General features: G+C 44.8%; 2 protein-coding genes across 7 annotated transcripts in view; one reads left to right on the top strand and one right to left on the bottom strand.

The window, feature by feature from the left end:
• Window positions 1–3,250, top strand: part of mmp23ba (matrix metallopeptidase 23ba) — a 12,280-nt gene extending 9,030 nt beyond the window's left edge. For all 5 annotated transcript variants that reach the window (XM_036212978.1, XM_036212976.1, XM_036212977.1 and 2 more), the window contains 3 exons: window positions 1,565–1,675; window positions 2,312–2,438; window positions 2,514–3,250. In XM_036212978.1, coding sequence (XP_036068871.1) covers window positions 1,565–1,675; window positions 2,312–2,438; window positions 2,514–2,688 — 413 coding nt within the window. In that variant the 3' untranslated portion in view covers window positions 2,689–3,250. The remainder of the gene's footprint in view (window positions 1–1,564; window positions 1,676–2,311; window positions 2,439–2,513) is intronic.
• A 109-nt stretch (window positions 3,251–3,359) lies between these two features.
• cdk11b (cyclin-dependent kinase 11B) overlaps window positions 3,360–13,581 on the bottom strand; it is an 11,695-nt gene continuing 1,473 nt past the window's right edge. Inside the window, exons 4-20 of one of the 2 annotated variants that reach the window (XM_024279702.2) lie at window positions 13,391–13,518; window positions 12,973–13,117; window positions 12,467–12,603; window positions 10,705–10,833; window positions 10,537–10,635; window positions 10,235–10,369; window positions 10,088–10,159; window positions 9,756–9,991; window positions 8,576–8,666; window positions 8,376–8,497; window positions 8,188–8,293; window positions 7,215–7,336; window positions 6,835–6,942; window positions 6,452–6,568; window positions 6,066–6,214; window positions 4,142–4,331; window positions 3,360–3,812 (exon numbers count right to left, since the gene is read on the bottom strand). In XM_024279702.2, the coding sequence (XP_024135470.1) occupies window positions 3,720–3,812; window positions 4,142–4,331; window positions 6,066–6,214; window positions 6,452–6,568; window positions 6,835–6,942; window positions 7,215–7,336; window positions 8,188–8,293; window positions 8,376–8,497; window positions 8,576–8,666; window positions 9,756–9,991; window positions 10,088–10,159; window positions 10,235–10,369; window positions 10,537–10,635; window positions 10,705–10,833; window positions 12,467–12,603; window positions 12,973–13,117; window positions 13,391–13,518 (2,179 nt within the window). In that variant the 3' untranslated portion in view covers window positions 3,360–3,719. Of the gene's footprint in view, window positions 3,813–4,141; window positions 4,332–6,065; window positions 6,215–6,451; window positions 6,569–6,834; window positions 6,943–7,214; window positions 7,337–8,187; window positions 8,294–8,375; window positions 8,498–8,575; window positions 8,667–9,755; window positions 9,992–10,087; window positions 10,160–10,234; window positions 10,370–10,536; window positions 10,636–10,704; window positions 10,834–12,466; window positions 12,622–12,972; window positions 13,118–13,390; window positions 13,519–13,581 lie in introns of both variants that reach the window. The other variant, XM_024279695.2, reaches the window with a different exon arrangement.

Raw genomic sequence — 13,581 nt, 5'->3', positions numbered from 1 at the left:
TTTCTGTAAAAACACACACACACACACATACACACATACATACATACATACATACATATATACATACATATATACAGGGAGGCATTTAAGTAATTGACAAGCTGTCTATCAGCTAGACTCCTGACCCTCAAAGACTTGTTAGTCCACCTTTAAATAGTCCACTCCACTTATGATCTTAAATTAGAAGCACCTGTTTGAGCTGCATAAAGACACCTGTCCACCCATACAATCAGTAAGGCTCCAACTACTAACATGACCAAGACCAAAGAGCTGTCCAAAGACACCAGAGACATCATTGCAGACCTCCTCAAGGCTGGAATGGGTTACGGGGCAATTACCAAACAGCTTGGTGAAACAAAAACACTGTTGGAGCAATTCTTAGAAAATGGAAGAAGCTAAACATGACAGTCAATCTCTGGAGCTCCATGACAGATCTCACCTGGTGAGGTCTAAGTAACCTAAGAAAGATGAGGACCACGACTACCTGAGAAGAGCTGGGACCACCGTTCCCATGGTTACTGTTGGTAATACGCTAAGACGTCTTGGTTAGGGATCAGTCCCTGCTTAAACCAGCTCATGTTCAGGCCGTCTTCAGTTTGACCATTTGGATGATCCAGAGGAATCATGGGAGAAGGTCAAAACAGAACTTTTTGGTCTGAATTCCACTCGCCGTGTTTGGATGAGGAAGAATGATGAGAGCCATCCCAAGTACACCATCCCTACTCTGAAGCATGGGGGTGGTAGCATCATGCTGACTGCACTGTATTAAGCAGAGGATGGGGGGGTCCATGTACTGTGAGAGGAACAACCTCCTTCCCTCAGTCAGAGCAGGTCGTGGACGGCTCTTCCAACATGACAACGACCCGAAGCTCAGAGCCAGGAGAACCAAGGAGTGGTTCTGGAAGGAGAAGATCAAGGTTCTGGTCTCCAGACCTAAACCCAATAGAACATCTTTGGAGGGAGCTCAAACTCTCTGTTTCTCACCCAAGAAACCTGGCTGATGTAGAGGAGATCTGTGAGGAGGAGTGGGCCAGAATCCCTCCTGCAGTGACAAACACCTGGAAACCTTTGACCTGTTTAACCACAAACAGAGGTTTCTGCAGAAAATATTATCATTGATTTTCTCAGCTGTTCTAATACTTATTTACAGCAGTAGCATACAAATAAATTATTTTTGAAAATCCTACAGTGCAATTTCCAGATATTTTTTAGATCTGGAAATCATCTGACATTCACTCTGACCACATGGTCATCAAACTGGATCAGGCGCAGACAGACCTGAGCACAGCATCAGAACCGCCGCAATGCAGTCTCACCAGCAGACACTCAGACATTCAAACGTCGTGGTGCCACATGTTGCAGGTTTGAGGGCGGAGTCACACATGCAGAGGGGGCGGTCTCAGAGCCTGCAGTTGCTGCTTCTGTCTTTGTGTAAATGAGGCGTTCATCGTTAGTGTTTTTGGTGCCAGTTTTATTGGAAGTTAACTAGAGGAACCAGTTTGTTTTTCCTGTAGAAACAGCTGTCTCCTCCTCCTCCTCTCCTAAACCTCCTCTTCTCTTCCAGGATGCTTGGACCGCTTGTTTATCTGTCGTGCCTGGGCCCGGAAAGGTTACTGCGACAGCAAGCGCAGGTTGATGCAGCGGCACTGCCCCTCCAGCTGCGACTTCTGTTACGGTGAGACACAGTCCAGGACAGGGCAGCGGGAGCCAGCGGGCCCAGATCAGGCGGGTTTCTGGAAGTGGGCGTGGCCTCCAAGGCCAGCTGATCCGTGTCAGTGAGACACATCAGCAGTCTGGAGACCGGAGCCTCCTGCTGCAGGAACACGCTCAGCAGGAAACCACATTGCCTGTTGGGGCTTTCTGAGGTTGTGGTCAGCATCAGGGGACAGCATGAGGAGTGGTACCGGGGCGGTACCAGGCTCGGTTCTCAGCTTGCAGGAATCTGTTCCTCATTGTTGATCAGGAGACGAACGGCACTGGAAAATTCCTGAGCGACTCCAAACCGCTGGAATTTCAGGCTGCGGTTTGAGAGTTACAGACACACCAGGTCAATTTGGGTTTTTTGCAGCATTAATGAGAAGGCGTCTCACCAAAGTGGACTTTGAACCGAAGCCGAGCCAGTCCAGATGGTTCTGGAGCAGAGATCATTTGTTTGAGCTGAGAGTCTGCTGCAATAGTCTGATAAAAATCTGCCGTTTGGCCTTCATTGTGAGGCCAACTTCCAGCACTGCTCCCATCTGAGAATGGATCAGCACATTCCTGACTGCTGCTTCTGCTAAAATATTTGGTCTTTTTCTTGAAAACTTTCCAGAATTCCCGTTCCCCACTGCAGCCCCTACCCCGCCTCCCCCCAGGACCAAACACAAGCTGGTGGTGGAGGGAAAGAAGCTGACGTTCCGCTGTGGGAAGAAAATCGCCTCAAAGAAAGGCAAAGTTCAGTAAGTGTCCCAAGCGTTCCCACCTCGGCGGCTCTGCTGAGGTCAGAGGTCCATTCTGTCTTCCTGCCGTTTCAGCTGGTTCAAAGATGGCGAGCTGCTGGAGTACTCACACCCCAACTACATCTCCCTGAAGGACGACCACATCACCATAGTGGCCAACGCCATCAACGAGGGCACATACACGTGCGTGGTAAAGAAGAAGGACAAAGTTCTCACCAGCTACTCGTGGAGGGTGCGTGTGCGCTTCTGAAGCCGCGCTGCAGGGCACGTGCTCGCTTCATCTCGTTACTCACCATCGCTGACCGTCTCCATCATCTAGTCACAGCATTTTCTGATCATTACCGCTCTGGGACCACCGGCACTCGACTGGAAAATCAAACCCCGGCTGTTCGTGGCAGACTGCACAGATTGTATTTATTTTAGAGACCCCCCCACGTTTCCGGGGGTCATCCAGATACAGTCGTGAGGTCCAGACCCCTCTCAAACAGGAGCCTCATATCTGTGATCAGAGTTCATTTGGGAATGAACGCGGCGCCTCAGAACGGATTCTGGAATGAAATCTGAACGTTTCCAGAAGGTCACGGCACCGCCGGCAGCCTCTGCACCGCAGACCAGGAGATGACTTTACTGCTCTGACCATGACGCCAGCAGCCGCCCGGCGCTTTCCCTCCCAACTCCACATCAGGTGAAGTAGAGCAGATGAAGCGTCTTCAAGAAGGTTTCCATGTTTGCAGACGGACGTTTCCTTTGCTACAATCAGAAGATCTATGGGTTCTGGTCTGATGGTGTAATAAAAAAACTGTCAAAGCTTTTGGGTTCTCAGAATGAAACCGTTTCAAACTCAAACATTTTTCCGTCTTTGACAGGTTTAGACTGGGTTTCACACCTTCAACTGAATCTGAAGAAAAACATTTTCAGACAAAAAGTTCAAACTTTATTTGTGGTGAGCTAAATTCTAAAGTTTTTCTGGTGAAACCTGCTGCCAAAGCTGCAGCATCACTGCTGAGGTTCAGGGAGTTTCTGGTAACAGGTCTGGTCCGTTTCTGACGTAAAACCAGGAGAGTCCAACAGCAGAAACACACTTTACAGGTTAAGGTTAGAATCCCCAGGAGGAGCTAAAAGATGTGAAGGTCTTAGAGCAGAAGAGGAGCTGAAAACCAACCGGGGGAAGCCTCGTGTCGGGCTGCAGACAGTCCTGACACTGATGACTCTTGTTGGAGATCAGTAGAAAACGGTTCGCCCCGTCCTCCTGTGCTGGACGACCAGACAGGAACTCCAGGCTCAGAACTTCAGGCTGAAGCCTGGACCCACTGCAGAAGCTCCCTGGTTGCTGGTCGTCAGGTGGAATCCGGTATCCTTCAGATCATCATCCCCCTAACAGAGAACAGAAACCGAGCCGGGTCAGAACCTTCAGTTCCTTTATCCGTTTAAACAAATAGCAGAGAAAAGAATTAAAACATGATGGGAGAAGGTTCATGACACCGTCTTCCTCGAGTCTTCCTGTGGAGAATAAAGACGGAAAACTTTGTCTGTTTGAGCATCGAGTGGAAAAATGAGTCTCGAGTTTGCAGGAGACACTGCTGAAAAGATTAGGAAGTGATCTTGGAAAACACGAGGAGGAAATACTCAGACACAGAGCAGAAGTCTGTAATCTCTTTAACACAGCCTGGTAGCTGCTGGATGAGGACAGATAATGTCCTTACCAGGTGACTGTAGGCCAGGCCTCCCTCTGGGGGGCGCGGACTGGTGCCTCTCTTCACCCTCTGCTGCTCGCTCTTGGCCGGCCAGGTGGGGAACATGGAGGGCTCGATGGGGAGGGGGGTCTCTCTGAAGTACTCGTGTTTGAGCGCTGCGTCAGATAAGATCCTCTTGCTGGGACAGTAGGTAAGGAATCTGGAAAACAAGTCATCACGTTATTGTGGACATTCTTGATGGAGATTTCAGGAAAATGTTTCCAGAGTAGGGCTGCCACAACTAGACGACTAATCAACTATTAAAATAATTGATTAGTCGCTACTTCATATTATATGGAGTCAGAGTGTAGTAAAGTTGAACAAACTTCTGAGTGTTCAGCACCAAAAAATGCACTTTCTTCTTTATTTGAGTCAGCGAGACCAAAACTTTATCTTTATAAAAAATAGTACTTGCTGTAGCTTTTCAACCGCCAACTCAATCAATGTAATTCCAGTAGATTTTGAAGAGGAAAAGCAGTGCTACCGCAGCCGACGGCAGAAGCTACCGCAGCCAACAGGGCAGGCTTTCTCTCCGATGGGAGCTGCATCTGCACCTGGATCAAACTATCTCAGACATCTAAGGTGTTTTAGCTGTAGTCTGGGTCAGTTTCTCTACAGCTCTCATGGTCTTATAAGTGAAATGTTTATATTTTCATAATTATATTCTAAAGGTTGGAATTAACATCTATCAAACATAATAACCGACTCATGTTAACCTGGAGAAAGCCCTCGGGGCAGTTCTTCTACCCTCAGTTCCTCCCTCAGGGCAGAAGAACTTCTCAGTTAAAGATTTCAGACTCCTTTTAAGCCTCACGTTTAAAGGTGTAAACCTGCAGCAGGTGGTTGGTCAGAGTACCGGAGATGTTTACGCCCATCTTAACACTCTGGTGTGCAGCCGCTGTGCTTCAAACCAAATCTAAAATGACTCACCCAGAACAAAAACGTGAGTTCCCCAATAAACTGCATGAACAGAAGATCTGCTTTCTACCCCAAACTTGCACTATTTACATGCATATGAAGTAATGAGGGAAACGCTGCCATCTAGCAGTCATTTAATTAAGTGCAGTACAGTGACAGTGGTGGCGCTGTTGGACAATAGAATAAGAATTTTACATTTATGAAATAAATTACTGTCAAAATATGGAAAATGACATGAAAACCATCAGGTGTCTCACATTCAGGACTATAGACATGTCTTACTATCTACACACTTCCACCAGAGGACAGCGGAGGATGAAGGAGAACATTGGTGGAGTATTCAGAGGTGAGCTTATGTCTTAATGGATGACACAGAACAATCTAAAACTGCACAGCAGAGTTTTTCACACAGAACAGAAGCCAGGATTTAGAGGTGAGTCAGCTCACAGGTGAGTCCACTCCTTTGGTGTCCACCTGCCAGACTTTTGAGCTGCTCCAAACTTTCAGAAAAAACCTTCAGCATTGTCTGAATGAGCTCCAGCAGACCTGCTGCCTTGCTCTGCTGGGGAGCACTTTGGTCATCCAGTATTGGAGGAGATTCCCTCAATGTCTGCTCTCCTCAAGTGAAGCTGGCAGGTGTGGAGCAGCAATGCCTTCTGGGATAAAAGCAGTTACCATGTTTGTTCTCTGAACACGCCTCACTAGCTCAAAAGAAAATCTGTTTTCCTGATTTGGTTCTGAAGCCTCACAGGCGCAGAAGGTTCTGGAGGTTTTGAAGCCTCACAGGTGCAGAAGGTTCTGGAGGTTCTGAAGCCTCACAGGTGCAGAAGGTTCTGGAGGTTCTGAAGCCTCACAGGCGCAGAAGGTTCTGGAGGTTCTGAAGCCTCACAGGTGCAGAAGGTTCTGAAGCCTCACCGGTGCAGAAGGTTCTGGAGGTTCTGAAGCCTCACAGGTGCAGAAGGTTCTGAGTTCTTACGTGTTCATGAGGTCAAAGCCTTGGTCCGACAGCAGCGCTCCGAAGCGCTTCCGGAGGTTGTTGTACGGATACTCGGTGAAGGTCATCTTCTTCACGGCGGGCAGCTCGCTGTAGCCGGGCCAGATCTTGTCACTAGGAGATCCCAGATCCTACAGGTGACACACAGGTGAGACACTGCAGGTGTGAGCACAGACTTATGTCTACCGCTGCTCCACAACATGTGAATCAGCACCCTAAAAGTATTCAACCAACTAGTGACTGTTTCCTAAAAATGTCCCAGGCTGTGTATGACAGCGCCACCATGAGGTCAACTGTAGGACTGCAGATTTCTCAGAGCTGCTCTAATAAACATGCTTTTCTTTGAAGGGCTGAATGAAAACATTTACTTTGAAAATCTTGTTGATCTGATCGATTTCAGATTTTCCAGGGAACAGAGGCTTCTGGGTAAGGAGCTCGCCAAAAATGCAGCCCACTGACCACATGTCTACGGCAGTGGAGTACTCCTGCGGGGAGAAGGACAAAGAGAGGTCACCCAGATCATCCAGACAGTCTGCTCGCCGCATTTCCAGCGGGCTGCAGAACTCATACACTCTACTGTAACAGCCTTTTGCAGAGCCAAATGCTTCACAGATGTTCTGTTCTCATGGAAACGCTGCCTCTGCAGTTCAAACCCTGCAAACTTCTCCACCTCCATGTTGTCCATTCCATTGGGAGCACAGCCTCTGCTTTGGGAGCAGGGGGCTGGGCAGGCCTCTGCCTGGACCCTCACCTTAGCTCCAAGCAGCAGTTCTGGTGATCGGTACCACAGGGTCACCACGATAGGGGTGTACGGCTTCAGGGGGGAACCGTACTCTCGGGCCAAACCAAAGTCTCCAATCTGTGGTCGAACAGAAATGTCTCAAAGTCCAAAAAACTATCAAGTCTCACTTTTACTCAAATACTTTAAGAGATTTCTACCACACCAGAAGAAGTTGGATGAGGAAACATTTATCTTTTCAGTGTATTTTTTTTTCAGTACTGGGTTGTAACGTTCAAGGACCAAACAATGGTTGTAGATTTTGGGTTATTGGTAGAAGTTGTCTGATGGTATCAGAATTGGAGATCATTGTGGATGTGAGATCTCTGAGGAATCTGCAGAAGTAAACTTACCTTCAGGATGCCTTTATGGCTCAGCAGCAGGTTGGACGTCTTCAGATCGCGGTGAAGGATCCAGTTGTCATGAAGGTGCCGAACGCCTCTGAGCAGCTGGATCATCAGAGTCTTCACTTCTCCTGAAAGACACGCGTCCATGACCAGGTGAGCTTCTGCCAAACCTTCAACACAGGGCGGGCGCTGGGCTGCACGGCGCCCATGGCGAACAGTGATTTTAGAGCCCCCCCATCCGGAAATGGAAATGTATTGGTATTTATGTATTTTAATGCTCAAAACTTACATAACAATCACTTAAAAAATCGGTAAGAATACAAACATGTGTTCCCCTCCCCAGGCAGGAGGCAAACCACCAACCTTTGCATGGTGAGGCTGAAGAACTAACCACTCTACCGCTCAACACGCTTCACTGTGCAAAGTATGTTTCTGTGGAGGAATCTTCAGTGTTACAGCTTTAAGGATTTCCATTGCTGAGGTTTTAAAGATAAGAAGAAACAAACTAGATCGCCAACTAAATGCTTCTTTAGCGGGGGGGATTTTCAAGCAATTGAATGTAAATAAACAGAGAAACCTCAGCTTTGAGTCAGTTTTTCCTCCTTTTTGACATAAAGCTGTCTCTGAGAGCTTGTTTTGCTGCGTTTTCATCCTACAAGTTTTACAGAAGCATTAACAGATAACACCGTGCGCACCCCCCCAGGCTTCAACAGCGGCAAGGTCGGGCGCACCACCAGGAAAAATTATTGATTGTGAAATTTTTTTGTTACTTTATTTATGTTTTTAATTATTAATTTTGTAAAATAATTTTATAAGAAAAGAGTGGTGTGTCAAACCTTTAAAAAAAAACAATAATATATGGTCTAATCAATGCAATTTGGCACCCCTCCAGCAGATGGCACTCTAGACAGCCGTCTATGCCCAGGGCCAGCCTGCTTCAAGGGCACACACTGACGGTAAAAACATCAGGTAACTCCACCTGGTAGAAAGGGCTGCTTCATGGTTTCCATCAGACTCTTCAGGTCATGTTCTACATAATTCATCACGATGTAGATTTTGTCCATGTTGCTTCCCACCACTATTTCCTGATGAGGTCAGAGAAAAGACAGAGCTTTAAGCAAGGCAGAGATCTAGAATCTGAACACCAGACGCCTGATAACTTCTTACCCTCACAGTCACAATATTTGGATGCTGAGCTTTCAGAATTGTATTGATTTCTCTCAAAGATGTGATGGGAAAGCCTTCCTTCTCCTTCTCCATCTTTAGCCTTTTCAGAGCCACAATCTCATCTGCAATCATCACTCTGTTATTGTTCCTAAAGACACTGGAAGAGCCTGAAAACTAACCAGGGTCAGAGAAGTTCTTACCCGTCTTCTTGTCCTTGGCTCTGTAGACCACACCGTAGGTTCCCTCCTCTATTCTGTTCAAACACTGGAACTCCTCCACACTGCGGCAGCCCTGAACAAAAACCAAAACCATGAACACACAAAGCCAGTTTGATTTGGGGCTTTAAAATGTGCAGGAAACTGCAGAGCGGAAGAATAAGACCACAGCAGAAAACTCCAGCAGATCGCATGTAAAAGAAGGAATTATTAGGGAATGAACCAGTCAGTATGCATCCAGTTTAATCTGTGAACAACTCCGTAAAATTCTATTTTTATTGATTGTACAGGTATCCAATGCATTTGACAGAACTTAATAAAGCACATTTTAGTTCAGGGGTCAGCAACGGAAATTATCTTCGTAACAACAACTGAGCCATTTGCAACTACAAGGGGAACTCTAATACCAGGAAATAGAAAAACATCTCTACTATATATGAAATGTTCTTTCATTCACAAACAGCAGGTCAAACAGTTTTTTAAACCTATTTTGGCATTAATTTTAAAAAAAGTGCTTTCAGAAAACTATTGCACAAGGAAAATGGGCCAAAGTTGAAATAGTATTGTAACCATTTGAAACCAAAAGTTCTGCATTTGTGGTATTTTATACCTACAGAAATAGGATTGGATACGTCACAACAATTTACCATCCATTGGTGCTGGATGATATGACGGTACATATGGTTTGGGTGATAGAAAAGTCTTTATTGTGCCATTTCTCTCTATCGTTTTTATATGTTTATTTTTAATGAACTTTTGTGCAAACACGTGTTTGTCTACTAAGAAACTTAAAATTATTGTGCACTGTAACAAAATGATTCTCATTTGTAATGTTTCAGTTACAAGTTACTTGAAAAACTAAAGTCAGAGAAAAGTAAGTAGTGACATTTGTGTCCATTTTTAAAAGAGAATAACTTAAAAAATAGTTTATTGTGGCATATTGTGATATATATTGTTACTGTGATCTAATATAATTTATATCATGATATCCAATTTTTTCCATATCGCCAGCACTGTGATCAATATTTTCTAAGAACTTCCCAACCATTAACTTCTGCTACCATCTGAACCCGAGGTTCTGATGGCGTCAGCAATCCTGGGTCCTTATTGACTCGTGTCATGGAATGTGAGTGTATGATTTGCTGTGACCAGTGTGACAGCTCACCTGTACAGCCGGTAGATATTTGGGCAACTCCTTCTTCAGCTCCACAGGTGAAACTGGGGGGGATTCTGGCATGTAGTTCTCTTCAGGGGTGGGGGAGCGAGAATGAGTTTCAGAGTGAGGAGTGACCTCGCCCTCTCCTCCTGTTTCATCGTCCTCTTCCTCCTCCTCCTCCTCCTCCTCTTCTTCCTCTTCTTCACCGCTCTCCTCTGAGTCATTGTCAAAACGGGACTGTGGCACTGTGGGATCGAGCCCGACAAATTCCATCACTGCATCTTAATTACGTCTTCATCGTCTGAATAATAGAAGACTCCGGTGTGAAGGACTCCACTGACCTGCAGGGACATGGGTTCCATTTTCCCTCTCCTCTTCATACTCTTCTGCTGACTGCTCTTCCTCACTGACGCCTGGAAATCAAAGAGCCTTCAGAGTTACTGCGCTCTTCTAAGATTTGAGCTTTTCAGAATAAAAGCTGATTTTACCTGCACTCTGTTCAGACCGTCCTGAACCTGAGACCGACTCCTCTTCTTCCTGCTCTTCCTCACCCCCACTTTGGCTGCTAGACTCCCCTTCTTCTTCCTCCTCGTCTTCCTCTACCTCTGATCCAGATCCTGATGCTACAAAACATGAACATATACTTCCAAGCAGCCAACCAATGTGAAACAAGGGAGCGGTGTTTCTGAGCAATAGAACGGTGTTTTATTAACACAGCACCAAATCTGTTGTTTACTTCTGTTTTTTCGTCATTTCAATCCCAAACATAGAAAGACAACAGCTCCTGTACCCATTGAAGACTCTGCAGTGCTGGTTTTCCTTTCAGTGTCGCTGATGTCCTGAAGATCTGCCAGTAGATCTTTTAGATCCGGTTTGTCTTCTTTTGATGCTGACATAAAAAACAGCTACAGTAAATAAATACTAACTTTTGTTGTTTCAACTGTGACACAAAACTCACCAGCACTTTTTCGTGGTTCGCCGGGCTCGGGTCGGTCCCGGGGCACAGGGAGGGGGCTGCGGCTGCGGTGGCTTTGTTTGGGTGGTTTGTCGTTGTACTCGTCCAGTAGCATCCGATGGTGAGATGGCACTTCACATGGAAAACACATGGAATTCAACAGTTTAGCAGCTGAACTTGTCATTTTCTGTCTTGTCTGTTTGACTTTTGGCAGCGTTGTGTGACATCCTGGAGTTCCCAGCTTTCAGAGATTGGGGGGCAGATTGAAGAGCAGGCAGTACGTTAATACCCTCTCCACTTATCTGGGCTTGGGCCTGTCACATTAAGTATTCGGGTTTGTCTTTCGTCTTGGACAAAAACTCTCAAATTAAATATAAATTTGGGAAAACAGTTAGTGTTGATCTACAGCATGTGTCAAAGTCAAGACCTGGGGGCCGGATCCGGCCCTCCAGATCATTTTATTTTATTGTTATTAATGACCCGATGTTATCTTGGGCTTATTTCTAACTTGTATAATTTTGACAAAATATATTTTTATGGAGAGTAAAATATTGAAAGTTATTTAAAGTTTAAGTTGATTCATTCTGTAATAACATCCCTGCCTTTTTATTATTCATAATTAAGTTAAAAAATTACAGCATTCTGCTAGCTTTTTGTAATATTTTGGTAATTACTAAGATTTTTTAGGCTATTTTGGAGTCAAGCTAATATTTTCAGCTAAACACTAGCTGTTTTGGCTAATTTAAGCTTTTTTTCAGTTTTTTTAAGGATATTTCTCAGCTACATCCTAGCTGCTTCGGCTAACCTAAGGCATTTATTTATTTATTTGTTTTTTAGGCCAATTTGGCATTTAGCTAATAGTTTAGCTGGCAATCAGCTTCAGCATTTTCATCTATCGGCTTCAGCATCTTCAGCTATCAGCAGTAGCATCTTCAAATTCAGCTTCCAGCATTCGGACTAGCATTATCACAGGTAATGCTATAAATCTAGTTCATGATTCTGTTTAAAAGTTAAGTTTTTAAAGTTTTAAAAATGTAGTTTTAGTGCTCAATAAATGTTTATCCTGTTCAGCCCACGACCTAAGGTGTGTTTTGAAGTTTGGCCTCTTGTGTGATTGAGTTTGACACTCCTGCTTTACAGTGTCAGTCTTCTGCCTCGTGTGCAAAAGTTCAGACAAATGTATCCGTCTAAATTGCTTTCCTAGGGCTAAAATTAGATTGTTTTTTTTTTGTGGAGCAGCAATAGGGGTTTCTGATGGTGTGGAGGAGGAACTCTTATAGGATGTTAAGGAAACTGCAGGAGCTGTTACATGTAGTTCAATCCGTTCAGAAACAACTTCCTAATCCTGCTGCAGGTTTGAAGACAGAAGAACGCTGTTTCATTGGGATCAAACAGCAGCAGTGGTTTTGAAACAAATATTTCACTTTTTCCAACATTTCATGTCTGCTGGTCAAGATCCAAATCTGAGAGCTGAAGCTGAAGGAGGACTTTTTAACCAAAATCCCACAACCTAAATGTCTTAAAAAGTCATTTTTCATGTTGATCTGAAGCCTCTGTTTTCAAAATCTCAAAAAAACGTATTTTGATCTGAGGGGGACTTTGAGTGATCTCAGCCGATCACTACGGCACCAGAGTCCACTGAACCTGAGGTCTGGATACGATTCACATGAATGTGTCCGAGCACAGACCGGACCAATCACACCCAAACCAACTGGATTGGAGGTCAAACGTACTCGGGTGTGAGTGAGCAGTCTGTGTCATTCACCTTCTCGTCGACTTCCTCGTTCTTTGCGCCGCTCCTCTGCCCTCCTTTCCCGCTCCTTTATATCCCGCTGCTCTTTCTGCTGCTCCCGGATCTTCCGGTCCCGTTCACGCTGGCGCTCCAACTGCTCCAGACGGTCCCTGTTGGAAGAAAACTTGCTTCACTGAGAATAGTAGCATTCATCTCCACTTATGAAACTTGATAAGACTTTTGAAACAAAAAAATTGTCTGTAATCAAAGACAACTGGGTCATCCACTCGGACATGAAATCTACAAAAAGAAAATGAGTTTTCACAGACTTCAAAACAGAAATCTGTTTTTTTGGGGGTGATAATTTGCAAAAATTTGATAAAATTCAGAGGCTGGTTTTCTTTTTACTAAAAATATCTGTTGTTTATTGCACCAGCCACTATGTTGCCATGGGAAACACTCTATAGCAGATGACATAAAAGGTAAAGACTTTAGAGAATGTTTTTGTCTCAAAAGCACACCTTGAGGCTGATGCTCACCTCTCTCTGCGTGAGTGAGCTCTGGCCTGTTCCCTTCGTTTCTGTCTTTCCCAGTCTCTCCGGGCTTTGTCTTCCTCCCACTGACGCTTCCTGCGGTCACTTTCTCGCTCTTTTTCCTTTTCTTTGGGCCGCACATGTTTGACTCCTATTTTTGGGGAAATCGCAGGTTTAATCAGGTCCTCAAAGAAACCCCGGCTTGCTTGTTTGGTTTACCAACACCGACACATGTTCCTTGTTGTTTTATTGATGCCTGAGTCAACGTTGATTTTTTTCATTCAGTTTTTAATACGTTTTCTCAAACTTTTCATTAAGATTTTAGATGTTATATGGATTATTGTATTTTTTGAAAAAGTATTATTTAAAAGATTAATAAATAAAAAATCCACATAAAAGGAGGAAAGTAAAACCCGTCTCTGACCTCCTTCAGCAGAGTGACTTCGATGTCGTCTTTTATCTTTTCTTTTTTCCTCTTTTCTGTGGTGAGACTTTTCCTTTCTGGCCACTTGCTGTGGGGGCTTGATTGCAAGAGATTCATCCTCTTCCCCTCTAGCCGAAGTAGAAAAAGACACTTTACAAAGAAAATGAATATCTAACATTTCTAAAAGAATA

The sequence above is a fragment of the Oryzias melastigma genome, linkage group LG7 (assembly GCF_002922805.2).
Source record: "Oryzias melastigma strain HK-1 linkage group LG7, ASM292280v2, whole genome shotgun sequence".
Taxonomy (NCBI): domain Eukaryota; kingdom Metazoa; phylum Chordata; class Actinopteri; order Beloniformes; family Adrianichthyidae; genus Oryzias; species Oryzias melastigma.
Note: the sequence above shows the minus strand (reverse complement) of the source record. Positions and strands in the feature narration are given on the sequence as shown.